At 55.0% G+C, this 14076-nt stretch overlaps 1 protein-coding gene across 1 annotated transcript; it reads right to left on the reverse strand.

Annotated features, from left to right (window-relative positions):
• Positions 1-499: 499 nt before the first annotated feature.
• DDB1 (damage-specific DNA binding protein 1, 127kDa) lies at positions 500-14066 on the reverse strand (the record flags this gene model as incomplete). Its single annotated transcript, XM_010072977.1, has 25 exons — positions 500-641; positions 830-953; positions 1310-1412; positions 1740-1909; positions 2119-2228; positions 2860-3030; positions 3194-3288; positions 3692-3856; positions 4190-4313; positions 4898-5009; positions 5166-5261; positions 5430-5637; positions 5972-6079; positions 6172-6335; positions 6433-6611; positions 6795-6903; positions 6984-7059; positions 7225-7327; positions 7680-7796; positions 7973-8056; positions 8416-8574; positions 9528-9625; positions 9729-9843; positions 12482-12703; positions 13911-14066. Coding segments are annotated over 25 exons (3252 nt in total), but the record flags the coding sequence as incomplete, so codon positions are not given.
• Positions 14067-14076: the final 10 nt, after the last annotated feature.

The raw sequence follows: 14076 nt of genomic DNA on the forward strand, positions 1-14076 counted from the left end.
TCCTGCTCGGAGTGGTCACCCCCATGTAGAGGAACTGTCCCCCCCTCCGTGCCCGCACATCGTGCCAGCCCCAGATGACTCCTCCAGCCCTCGCCCTAAAGGCGGCTTCGCTTCCTCTTCCGAAAAACACAGCGAATCAAAAAGAATCAAAAACGAAACTGAAAGCAAAAAAAAAAAAAAAAAAAAAAAGAGAAAAGAAAAATACTAAAGACAACAGTGAAGAGCGACTCCAGGCGAGGGCACGGCCTCAGCCGAGCGCGACGGGTCGGTCACCCAATGAGAGCGACCAGCGAAGCGCAGTTCTGGGTCAGCAGCCGAGTCCGCAGGATTTGTGAATCCACGCAGGCGATGCCATGGTGCCTGACCAACACCCCCCAAATCCCTAGCAAGCTGGCTCCCCTTCAGAGACTCCTTCCCCCACGTCCCCTCGGGCAAGGGCCACCACCGCTGGTGTGCAGTGCAGCCGGGCGGGGGTCCCCGAGCTGCAGGTGGGGGGGGAAATAAAGACTCCCTTGCTGTAGGTGGAGGAAGGTGCTAGGGAACAATCCCGAATCCTGCTAGTGGATCCGGGTCAGCTCCTCCACGATCTTGATCAGGTCGTCTACAGTGGCCTCTCTCTTCATGCCGCTGCCGTCGTCGATCTGTGAGGAGAGAAAAAGGCGTCAGAGCATGGACACCGCAAGAGGTGACAAAGAACACTCCTGATCCGAAGCTTATCACCTTGCAGGGAGGCATGTGTTTAGGATTTACTGATTTCTGCAGCCCGGATGCCGGAGCAGAGTCCCCGCTGCTCACGGGGAAGGACCCAAGCTCACACCACCCATCTCACCTGCAGGTTTGCCACCACCTCCTGCATCTTGGGCCGGCTGATGTCCAGGAAGCTTTCGATCAGGTCACCATCGATGAACCCCGTAGCCGGTTCTGTCTTGCGTTCGGTGTGAAACGATCTCCAGGTGCTGCTGTCAAGGAGCCGAATCCACAGGGAGAAACACCAGCCCCAACAACAGCTGTCCTGGACAGACTGACAACGCTGTGCCAGCAGGATCGCAGAATTCCTGACACATTTTTAGGGCTGCCACAAAGCCAGATTCAGCCTCAAATGCTGCAAGACAGACTCCTCTCTACCGCAGGCACCTTCGCTTCGAGAACAAAGCCCCAGGCACCTGGAAAACTAATGTACGCTCCCACCAGAGTGTCCCAACAAAGAAAAACCTCCACCACCCTGCCCCACATGTGGCTCGGGCCAGATTCACGAGCCAGCCCCCAGCACCGACCGGCCCAGGCTCCCGGCTGAACTGCGGAAGGATATAAGGAGTGCTCGATCTTGCCCACGCTCTTGATGACTTTATTCAGCCTGTTCTGCATGTCCAGCAGGAGGTTGTACCAGCTCTCCGAGAGCGAGGTCACAAGGCCTGCAAAGGGGGAAAATGGGAGATGAAGGTTCAGGGCTCACCCCAGGGCATCCTGGCAGCTCCCAGCAGGCTGGGATCAGGACTGGAGCTGTGCTGGTGCCTGGGAGAGCTGGGACAAGGAGGGAGTTTCACAGAAAGCAGGAGCAGTTTCCTCTCCTGGAAGCAACCCAGAGAGAAAAGCAGATTTCTGAGGGGAGGACAGCACAGAGCCTCACTCGACGCGGGAACAGAGAAGAACAGAGACCTGAGGAAAGCCCAGCCCAGGACCAGCTGCAGGGACGGGGATTTGTCACCCTCCCGCGCAGGCTGGGGGACCCTGACCCTTACCGATCATGCCGTTGACGGTGCCAAAGAGAACCGAGCCCTGTGTTGGCGTGGATGTCTCCCCCAGGTTCTGCATGACCAGAGACCCGTGACAGAAGACGTTGACAAACTCTCCCAAGTGGGACAAGCCCACCTCCTGCAAATGCTGGCGCTCCTCATCGGTCGTGGCCGCGCTGAAATCCAAAACGTCCTGCTCAGCATGTGCTGGGGGGACACGAAAGCTCCCCCTGCTCCCACCTCGCTGCTCCTCAGAGCTGGGCACACTCCTCCCAGCCTTCCTGACACACACGCCTCTGTAGCTGTGACATGGAGGAGACCAGACGGTCCTCTCACGCCATCCCTCCCATCACGCGTTGGCACGTCCCCCTCGCAGCCAGCTCACCTGTCCTTCTGGCACACAAACAAATTGAAAGCGTTCTCTGCTCCCAAGAAGTTGTCATCATCCAGGATTTCCACGGCACTCATCCAGTTTGGATTGAAGTCGCGGGCGATCTGGAAGGGGACAGGAGGAGAGGCAGTGCGCACAGGTGGCCCGTCCGGCCATCCAGCATCTTCGTTCCACCCGACACCAACACCCAGGAGCACGGTGGGATCCCATCTGTCCCTCTCTGCTGGGTGAAGCAGCCAAGTAAGGCACTAAGAGATGGCCCTGGCCCCAGCGGCACTCGGACAATGCCAGAGCGCTCCCTGGGCAAACGCAGAGCAGCCCATGCCAGCGCCACTCGAACAGTTCCAGTCCCCAGACCGTCTCAGTGCCTGCTCCGTCCCGCAGCTACGTGGCATTTGGTGACAGAGAGGCAGCTACAGTCACACTAAGCTGTTCCAAACGTACCAGATGGCAGCTCCCCGCCCCTGGCACGCAGCGATCACGCATCCAAAGCCTGCTCTTCTCCCGGCTGTTAATTCATTGCCCAGCTTCCTGGAAACCCTGGGATCCATCCCTCCAGAATCCACAGGGACGCATCCAAAAGCATGTCCAGGTGACACTGCTGTCACTGTACACCCCAGAGGGCTGGTGAGGTGGGTGAGCCAGGCTCCTCCTTTAAACACTGCTCCCCCTGCCCAAAGAGGCAGCATGGGCTGCCAGCACGCCTTCGACCAAACTATTCAACAGCATCGATACCTCCTCGAAGTTTCCTTCCATGGGCTTGTAGGCGAGGAGGAGGACAGAGCGCATCAGATCCCCCACGAGGATGAAGTCCCCCTTGGTCTTCAGGTAGAGCGCCATGATGTTGTTGTAATGGTTGCACTCCGTGCGCAGCTCCTTCTCCGCTGTCCACTCGTACAGGCGCACCTGAGGGACGGGACACAGCTCTGCGCCGGCACGGACACCCCCGCCAGCCAAGACACGCTCCCCAACAGAGATCAGGGAGCTGGCTGACATCCGCAAGGCTGGAGCAGCTTCCAGCTTTGAAACACACTCCCAAAAATCAGTCAGGGTCTGGTGAGAGCCCTACCGTGCTGTTGATGCTGGCTAACAGCTTCCCATTGAACTCCACCATGGAATACACAGCGCCCTTCACCTCCTTCTCAGCCAGGCTCTGCAGCTTCCCTGGAATCAAACCAGGGAATAAAACCATCCCGTTATTTACCCTGTGCTCCCAAGGCTGGCAAGCCCAGGGGATTCCAAAGAGCTGCTCTAAACATTGTTCTCCCTAAAAACTGTCTCAGAGGATCAAGTGAGTGACATGACAGCAGGGGCAGACAGGCAGAAAGCAAATCCCAGAATCTGGTTCTCGTGAGGGATTCTCGGGCCTCTCTAGGAGATGGAGGGAATGGGAACACGCTGGGATAGCCTGCGGCAGAGCAACAGCACCTACAGATCCTGTCTGCGGGCAGTTGACAGCAGGACCCTCGGGAAAAACTCTCTGCCTGCTCCTCTTGAGTTTGAGGAGCTCAGCTCTGACCTCCTTCAAGCAGCTGGAGCTGGCTACGCGAGAAGACCGTGCTCTTACCGTCAGAGTAGTGGAAGACAACGATGCGGCCCTGCTTGGGCTCTGCCTCCTCGGGGTACACCATGGCCGTGCCCACAATGAAGTAGGTGTTGGGGTCCTTGCCCAGCTTGCAGGAAACCAGGCTGAGGGCGTACTCGTTTTGCAGGAACTGGTGAGCATGGAGCACTGTGCAAAGAGGGAAAGGCAGAAACAACTGGGTCATCGGGGTCCTGGTGGGCAGGACCTCCTGCAGAGCAGAGCAGCTTGCCTAGGAGCAGCTGAAAAGTTAAGACATGTCCAAGATGGCCTGGAGATCCTTTCTCCTATTCCCCACCACCACCTTGTGCCATTAAAAACCACCCTACGGCCAACACTCCTCCAGGAAAAATGCTGAAGGAAACGTGCAACATCACAGATCTTCACAAATCTGGGAAGATCCCAAGTCTCAGCCACACGCTGATGGGCTTTTCCTGGAGGAGAAAACCAGAGTAGGGTATGGCCAGCGTTTGGGACAGGTACCTTCGAAGGTGTGCTGGTCTATGATGAGCAGATTGTGCACCTCCACCTCCTCTCCGAAGGACGTCTCGTGTGGGGCTGTGCTGCTGGAGAACAGCTTGCTGGTGCTCACACTGCTGGACAGGGCCTAGGACACAGTAATACCGGTCACATCCCCGTCCTGCTCAGCATGTCCTCACACTGCTCCACATGGGCTGAGGGACTCGGGGACCAGAGGAATGAACGGGAGAGGAGGTGAAGCAAGGAGCTCCCTGGGCCTGAGTAAAGGGACACGCTCCCTGAACCAGTGGAGATGTGCGATGTGCAGCAGCACCACTGAACAACAGCGTTAATTGAGGAGTTTTTGTGGTGCTGTGGCTTCCAACAGAGCTACTGCCCAAAGGAGACTTGTGCCTTCATCCCTGGGAGAAGGAAACCACTTGGGACTGAACAGAAACCCGCAGAGGAGACTGAAGGTGATCAGACAAACCCCAAAGGTGACTAGACAGAACAGCGAGCGTGCCAAAGCTGCCCCAGAGCAGCACAGAGAGCCCCTGGCACTACCACGGAGAGATCTTACCACCCCATCTCCTCCCAGGCTGCACAGGGAGAGCCTGCGCTCAGAGCTTTGGGAGAGAAGATTGTCAAGGAAAATCTGCATCACGGTTCAGTCCGAGGAACTCTGATATCCACAGCCCAGAGCTCAGCAATGACCCAGCAGCTGCCCCTCACCTGGGTGCTGGCGCTGGGTCTGAGCGCTGTGGTGCCCCCGCTGGCATCCTGCACCTCGATCCGGCTCGAGAGCACCCCGAAACACTGCGATACCTCCTGGTAGCAGATCTTCCTGCGGGACAAACAGAGCTGTGTGGGCAGGAGAGCCAGGACAGGCCACTACAAGATGAGCACAGAGGCTCTGGAGACAAGAGGCAGAGCTGCTCATTTGGCCAGACCGCTTCCAAAGGCACCAACTCTGCCCAAAGGCACCCACTGCTCAGCTCACCTGGGCGATTCATAGAGGGGGACTGTGCGGATGTGCAGCTTCTGGATCTCGTCGATGGTGCCGATTGTCAGGGTGCTGTTATTGGCCAGTGCCAAGCTGTACGGGAGAAAAACATGAGCGATGGTGCCTGTCAGCAAGAACCTTCCTCTCCTCCACACCCTTCAAAACCGCTGATCCCAGGACCCTCTTTGCTGATCCCAGGACCCCGTTGCAGAGTCCAAACCTCTCCCATCCCATGTCACCCAAGGCCAGATGCAGGCTCACCTGTCAGGATACCCATCCGAGTTGAGGGGACACATGTAGTTCACCTCCTTCAGGTTGACGTTGGAGAAAACCAGCTTGTGGTTACTGCTGTAGATGACGGTGGGGCGGTCGGAGCAGGCAAACACGTTGGTGGTGGAGAGGGAGCGGAAAGTCCTCAAGACGGTGGGTTGGGTCCCAAGAGTCACCTTTTTCCGGTCACTCAGCAAGCCTGCAGAAAAGGAGCACCGGTGTTGGGAGCTGCCGCAACAGAGCTCACGAGAGTGTGGCTGCAACACCTTGGGAAGAAGTGAGGGTGGGTAAATCCACCCTGCTGTCAGCACAGGGCAGCAAAGGAATGGATGAAAGCATCGATCTCCTTTCTCCAGAGTCAGCTGGAGAAATCCACCAACTCCCAGTGCCCACAGCCAGGGTCTCCTGAGCATGACCCCATCACAGCAAGAAAGCAAGAAAGAGAGAGATCTCTCCAGGATGAAAGAAAGTCAAGCCAGTAAGAGGGGACAAGTCTGGCCACCCCCTCCAGGACCCCGCTCAGTGCTAGTCACCTGTCTCGAGGCTGAGCCCGAAGTAGAAGAGAGCTCCGTCCCCCAGGGCGCAGAGAAGGTAATGGCTGCTCTCAAAGGTCGTCATCAGGATGGAGCGAGGGATAATTTCTGCAGGGAGAAGAAGAGAAAGCTGATGTCGCTCACAATTCGGCCAGGTCAGTGACTGCTGCCACCACCCAGTAGCCCCAGGGGAGCCCTACCTCCTCCCAGCATCTCCTTGTGCAGCAGCTCGAACGACGGCAGCTTGAGGATGCGGGCAGAGATGTCAGTCCAGAGCCCGATCGCACACAGCGGGGACATGCCATTAGTGTCCCCCAGAGGGGTGATGTCCAGGCAGGCAACCTCATGCTCCATTTCTGTGCAGCTGGCAGGAAGGAGGAAGCAGAGAGAAGTGTCAGTCTTGAGCCCAAAGACAGACAACAGAGGCTGAGAGACCTCGGAGCAGGATGAGATGCACCCACCTGATCTGCCTGAGCTCCTGGGGCCGGATCTCCAGGTAGTAGAGGGCCCGTCCCACAGCCACCACCACCTGGTTACTGTTACAGGAAGCCACGCTGATGTTCTTCCCGTTGGGCTCTTTCCACTCGCTCACCAGGGCTTTGGGGTCCTGACTAACCAGTCTCACAGAGGCAGAGGTGATCTAGGGAGAGAGAGAACACCTCTGCTCGGAGCCAGAACAACACCTCGCTTCTGACATCGCCCCGAGGACATCTGGCAGACCCTGCCCCGATAATTAGCCCAGATCCAGGTTAGCCCTACCATCAATAAGGGCTGTAGGGTTACCACTAGAGAGACGTCTGCATTTGCCTGGAACTGGCATTACCTGGATCAATTGCTGATGTGCCACATTGCCACAGAAGAAAGTCTGCTGATCATCCACAAACCCCGTGAGCTCCGTCTCTTCTACCTCCTCTCCATTTAACATAAGAACCCTGAACGGGAATGGAAGAACATGTTATATCATGCTCCAATACGTGGCTGAGAGCCTGGCTCAGCATTAACCCCACTGTACCTGGTCTGGCCAACAAAGGACAGCACCAACGTATTGTCTGTTTCACGGTGAGAATCCGACCTCAGGGGCCACAAGCCTGCAACGAAGAGAGGCCACGTTTGCTCACAGTGAATATTCCAAATGCTGGGGGGTGGCAATCCCCCCTGCCCCACACCCCAACCTCACTCTGGGCACACGACGTGTCCCCACCGGGCCCTCTCGGGCTGCGGGTTGTATTTGACAGCACCGACAGCTCACACACCTTTAATTCCTGGCAAGTCGATGCTGGCGTGCTCGTGAATCCCAATGCCGTTCCGGATGATCCGCAGCGAACCCTCTTTAAAAGCGCCTGAGCACGTCACCAGCTGAAGGAAAAGCAACGGTTGGTAAAGATCATCTGCTAGGAAGCTTCCCCACTCCTCCGTGTAGCGACGGGCTCAGGGGAAGATGGGGAACCCATCTTCACTTCTCAGAGGAAGCTCTTTGGCAGCTGATCCTTCCCCATCGCACAAAGGCAACCCCTTCCTCACGAACAGGGGTGTCCAAGAAGTAGCCTCCCTTCTCATACCACTCTATCATCCCCCTGCACCTGGACAAGATTTTAGGATCCTCCAATAAATGGTTTGTAGCCTTTTCCTTCCACAGATGCCCCGTGCATACACCTGGCCGGCCCAGAAATCCCCAGCACCAAGAACAGAAAAGCAGAATCGACGTTACCTGCCCTTGGCCTTGTCTTTCCAGGTCGACCACACACATATCGACGATGGGCCCGAGGTTGGTGAAGGTCTCCATAGCCACCACGTAGGAGCCCTGCTCATTGCTGTCCACGTTGAGCTGGGAATAAACACAATCACTGGCTCTCAATGAGCAAGGCCAAGCAGGTGGGAAGGGTGTAGCGCAAACATGGAGGAGAAAGGAAAATGTATCCACATACACCCTCTCAAGGCCATAATTTATGTACAAAATCCTGTCTGAACACACAAGCAAGACAGAAGACGGCTGCCACGTACCTTCACAAGCTGGGAATCCCCAAGCCGAGAACCGACAAACACAACTCCGTTGTCCAGGTAGGTCAAGCACTCCGCAATAGATGTCTGGGAATTGAGAAGACGCAGATGAACCCTCACTAGCACAAAAAGGACCCTGACACACAAGCACCATGTCTGAGCTGCAGCCCAACAGGAAGACCCTGGGCACAGGAGGGGAATTTAATCCCTTTACAAAACCCACCAAGAGTCCAAACTTCCCCCAGAAACAGGACACAAGAACCAGGCAAAAACCTGGGAAGTTGGTGTAAACTTTCAAGTGCCCAGCCAGGGAATTTCCCAGCAACTGAAAGTTCAGAGCTGTGGCAACTGTGAAATTTCACCCCGTCCTGGGCTCCAAAAGAGCCACTCAGTCCTCGGCAGAGGGAAGTGACAGGGACAACGCAGGCGATGTGGCCGAGTCCTACCTCGCCGAGCAGCTCCACGCGCAGGTCCTTCAAGGTGACGGTGCCGTCCATCTGCTCCTCCTTCTCCAGGAGCAGCATGAAGAGGCGTCCCTCCATGTCCCCCAGCAAGTACCGGGACCCGTTGGGATCCACGCGGTTGTGGCACACGATTGTACTTTGCTGCGTGCAAAGGAGAAGGGAATTTTTAGGAACCCGGTTAAAACAGGCATCTAGCAAGGACCACGTCTGTACACCTCTTCAACAAACCGTATCAGCAAATATAACCAGAATCTGTGGCCAAACAGTCTCATTTTGTATCACCAGGAACCACCTCACGTTCCTGAATTAAACACATCACTAGTTCGTTCACAGCTCAGGAAGGATGCCACTGGAAAAGCTGTTTTCCCAATGCTGGGTGTTCCCCAGGGGCAGGGATGCTGCTCGGGACCCACAGAGCTCCAAGCCTGCTGCATTGCCAGACCCAAGCTCTGAACACATTCTACTCTGTGTTTTGGATGCTGCCTCCTGTTGATATATTTAATTTTGGACTAAAAACCCTCATCTTGAAGATCTTTGCCATCTGGGCTTCCTGCACCGTTTAAATGTGGGAACTGGCCCATCCCTCTGACAAAACCACAACCTCAACTTCTGTCACAAACTTTAAGTCTTTTTTTTTTTTTCTTTGAACAAGTGCCCCAATCATTCACCAATGGACTCAAGCCTCCAAGGGGCTCATTCGTATCTTTCGCTGCCTGAAATGAAACCAGGCTCTGCGCTGGACCCGTGCCCAAACCACACACTACCTCCTAATTAATCCCTTTCTCTGGGGCTTAAACAAGATTTCAGCTTTACTGCTCCATTTCCCAGCACTCCACAGAGCCTCACGCCACAGCGCAGGCAGACACTGCCACCAGCACAAGGCTCAGTCCCCAAAAACACAGACCAGGAATCATGTGAAACACCCACGCTCACTAAACCTCCGGGAGTAAGTGGCCCTATTAGACCAGACCTGGAGAGCAGAGCAGTTTAATTTCTGGAGTACAAGGACCCCAATACCCTACCAGCACTCCGGGACACGCCTGGGAAGGGAGGAATTACACAGGATGTGTTTCTAGAACCAAGAAGTCACTCACCTTGATGATAGGCGGAGCTATCGCTAGGTATTTATCTCCGTTGTGATAGGTGATGGACTCCTGCCCGATAATGATCGCGCCTCCAAAAGGTTCAGGCACTGCGCAGGGGAGAAATGTCTCAGAGAACCTGTGCGGCGTGACTGAGGCACTCAGCCTGGAGGATGAAATGGGAGGGAAGGTGTTTTACGGAGAAGGACCAACCTGCGATGACCATGGAGGCTTCAGCCTCCACGTTCTCCTGTTTCCAAGGCCCTTTGTTAAACTCCTTCTCGCGCAGGGACACCTCGTACGTCTTGACGTGGCGACCCTGAGGGTCCTGGAAGAGAAAACACAAATGACGACGTGCGCTGATGACAGCCTGGCGTGCGCAGCGACGGAGGCTCCGGAGGCAGAGCGGACTCGGAAGGAGGCTCCACCTCATCTCCAGCAAGAGCACCATCACCAGCAAGCTGCCGAGGCTCCCCACCCTGCCCACCTCCTCCTCAGTCTCCCTCAAACCCGTCTGAACACACACACACACACCAACCTTCTCCCTCGCTTTATCCATATGGCAAACAACCTTTCAATAAATCCCCGTGCCAAAAAAAAAGACTGAAAGCTATTTTTGCATTTTTTACACAAGTGATTTTTCTGGGACTCGCACCGATCTGACGCACAGCCCTACAAATCTGGGCGTGAGGGACACTACGCAATACCGCCTCCAGCTCCAGCAAGGCGTTGAGGAATCTGGCTCTGCCGTAGCGGCGCAGGTGCCAGAGCAGCTGAGCTCCCACCTCGACGCTCCTCAGGCCTGGTTTCCTGAAGAAACATCATCTGCTTGCCGAATAATCCCCCGGCAGCTCTGCCATTCCAGTAATTCCCAGCCCAGCGGGCGATTTCAACCCAACCCGGCGTGCACGGAGGTCTCCAAGGTGGCAAGTCCATGCAGGCTTCACTGAAATAGGCGCTGGGTGGAGAAGAGGCCCCCAAATCATCCCCCCTGCGACGGGAAAGGTGGTCTACAGTCAAAAAGTTCGGAAACCCACCCGGCAAAAAGACACGTGAGCACCCAAAGCACAGAGAGGGCTTTGAACACAACCCAATCTCACACCTCAAAAAGCTAAGGGAAGGCTCAAAATCACAAGTTCCCTTTGTTATGTTGTCACAGAACTACTGAAAAAGAGCTCTTCATCTTTTTATTTATTACACCTCACCACGTTCCAGGTCTGAGCAAAAGCGGTTTCTCCTCCCCGTGGCTGTCAGCTCTGAACACAGACACTCGCAGGGAAGCTGGGCACCTCCCGGCTCTCCCCGCGCAGCCTCTGCCGCTTGGCAAAGCCCCGGGTCCTGGGGAGAGGCAGCCGTGCGGCACCGAGGGGAGGCCGGCAGAGAAGGGGAAGGCAGGAGGGGAAATAGCTCCGTGGGGAGGAGAAAGCTGAAGTGGGGCTGTTAAAACGGCAGAGGAGCCGTTACGGAAAAATCTGACAGTTCTGGTCCTTTTCATTTCAAACCACAGTAGCTCTCAAGCCTTTTTTCAGAGTTTTGATGAACTTCCCCTTTTTTTGGTATCTTCCTCTGCTTTCAGAGCTACACAAGAATTATCTCAGCCCCTGCTATTCTGTTCAGTCCAAATCCTGTGATAACGATTAATAAATTGAGAAGGAATCAAAGCAGCAGCTTGGAAATGTTCCCCTCTGCAAGCACACGCGAGTCAGACACCCAGGGACCAGACCAAAGCCAGAGTTTTATGTAAGGCCTCGTGAGTCAGACACAACCCGCGTCTCGCCCCTGCTGCCAGGAGAAAATTTGTGTTAAGAGGGTTAGACACAGGGCAAGCTATTAATCTACTCCTTGTTCATGTAATACATGTTTATGAGGAATTAAATCAAATCAGATCTGTTATAAACATGTCAGATGTCCAGATAAGACCTTTGTTTCCTTGCTGACTACACAGGATGACCACGCTCCTCAGCACCGAGTGGGAACTAGCCTGATCCTGCCCAGTCTCTGACACCGAGTGTAAGAATTTGTCCAAATCACCCTCTCTGCCTCAGTTTCCCCAGCGAGCCACAGCAAGAATCAAACTCACGGGTACACTCAGTGCTCTTCGGAGCAGCCCACCAGCACTGCCGGGCTTCCCGGCTTTGGGGAAGTCACCCAGGCAGCAAGTCAGAACCAGTAATCCCCACAAACACCCTCATCGCCCGCTTCCAGAGCAGAGACTGGCCACGAGCCTCCCTTCTGATGCCATGTTGCAAAGTCGGAGCAGCCACATGGGATAAAAATATTAGCAAGGGCTGTAAATCTTTTGCTTTTTCAGGTCGAGCCCATTGATCAACCTCCTCCCCATCTTCTTCCTTTTTTTGTTAAATTGTCACGCAGGTGTTGGCGAGGTGGGGAGGACACACAACAGCTTGTTCAGGTGACAAGGGAGAGCACCAGCCACCCACAGGGCAGGAAAGAGGACTGTCCTGATCTGGGGGAATCCAGGCTGCTCTCCCAACCCCTAGTTACATGGCGAAAAAGTGATTTTTTTTCCCCCCCCATTTCTACTCGGTAACTTGCAGGGGGGCTCAGCAGCACCCCCCCCTCTTGAAAATAATAACAGTGACTTTTGAAACAGAGAGGGAAAAATCATGCCGCTGCTGCCATGTGGTTTGTAGTGGCAAACTCACACCACGAGAGCCAAGAACTACGCTGACGCTGAGCTAAATTCACACCAGAGCCTGTGCTGCCGCCCCAGGAACTTTCCTTCCTCTCTCCCAGAAACGGAAAAAAGCAGCACAGGGGCTCAGACTTTCCTCAGCTACACAACGAGCCTGGAGAAGCCAGAACGGTCTCTGTCTCTGCCCAAAGTGCTGCTTTCCCTCGGCGCCAGGACACTGCCGCTGCTCCAAGCCCTTTGGAAGAGCTTTAGAGACTGTGGCTGGTGCACCAGCACCCTCCGCTCCAGTCACCCGTGGAGAACACGGTACCTGGTAGACGAAGCAGATGGTCGGAGCCTGACAGCCATAGAGAAACTTCACATCAATGACTTGGAGCTCTTCCAGGCGGATGTTAAAAGCTTTTAACTCCTTGTTCTCCCGGTCCAAGGGAATGACCTTGAAGAGGCCATCGTAGAGCCGCAGGCCGATCATCCGGCACTCCGGGTCAATGATGCCGATTATGCCAGTCTCTGAGGGACGACCGATGCGATCCTGAGTGAGAGATCCGCGAAGAGGGGAAAGAGAAAGGGCGATCAGCGTTAGGAAAAAATCCCTTCATGAGACTTGGGAGTAGTAGGTACAAGAGTTACCTACAGAGGTACAAGGGCTCCCTGCACACCTCCCAGAAGATTTAAAATACCATCTGGCAAGCCAAAGGTGATTGGGGCGTCTCCTGCCTCAAGCAGCAGGTCCTTCCCAGCCAAAAGCCCAGCAGAGCTCCCACAGCACACATTTCCTCCCTCCCAGGAACCAGGAGATCCAGGAGCAGACCCTGCGGCTGGTTTTCTAATCCCAACTTTCTCCTGAATGACCTCGGAGAAGCCACACAGCTGTCCTGCACCTCCGCTTCGTATCGCTGTCGGAGAGTGATGCTCCCCGCTGCTGTGAAGTGCTTTCATATCCCTGACCAAAAAATCACCCTCCAGAAAACCCACCCTGTTACCAGCCTCCCCAGACCCCTCAGCAGAGGCTGGTATCAGCATCTAGCACATGTCATGAGGCAGAACCCTGGCACGGGGAAGATTAAACGCTTTTCCCCAACCACACTAACATCGCATCAGCCCACATCTCCTGCCCGGCACCCCCTGCTCAGCTTCACCACCAGCATGCCAGCGGAAGCTCTGTGCCTGGAAACAGAGGGAAAACCTTTTGGCTTGAGAGCTGATGGAAATCGTTTGGCTAACGACTAACAAAAAACACAGAGACATGTGGATTTCTGACCTGCTCAGAAAACGTGATTTTAATCCACATAAAACAGAAAAATGGAGAACATCTGCAATTATTAACAAAGTCGTAGGGCCGTGATGAACAGCTTCTGGTGTGCAGCGTCTAGAGACCTGCCACGAAATACCAGAAGAGTCATTCCCCAGAGAAAGTTCTACCTTACACTGAGTTCTGAGCACTAATTCTCTTCTCTACAGTAGGAATATCTGAAATTAACCTTATTATTCTGCAAACTACCCCGAGAACGCAGTTGTAGCTCTGTCCTCAGTCCCTGAGCCCGGGACTGACACACTGCAAGCAAAAACCTCTGGAAATACCAGTGGCAGGAGGTGAACCATACTGGAGTCAGCGGGAGGCAAAGAATCTAAATAACAAGGCAGAAACCCCTCATCTGGGTGCACCCTCATCACTGGCAAAGTAAAACCACCCCTGAGGAAGGGAACCCTCCCCTCCTGGGCGCTGCAGCTCCGCTCACCTGCACGTTGCCGTGGGCACGGGTGATGATATCAATGTTGTCCCCGTTCTGCTTGTACTCCAGGATGCAGGCGTTGTACTTGGCCGTCAGGATGAACAACAAATCCTTGCTCTCCCCCTGTGAAAGCAGAGCCTTGAGGAGGGTGTCGGAGCCAGCAGCCCCCTGG

Source organism: Pterocles gutturalis, unplaced genomic scaffold (assembly GCF_000699245.1).
Source record: "Pterocles gutturalis isolate BGI_N339 unplaced genomic scaffold, ASM69924v1 scaffold48597, whole genome shotgun sequence".
NCBI classification, from domain to species: domain Eukaryota; kingdom Metazoa; phylum Chordata; class Aves; order Pterocliformes; family Pteroclidae; genus Pterocles; species Pterocles gutturalis.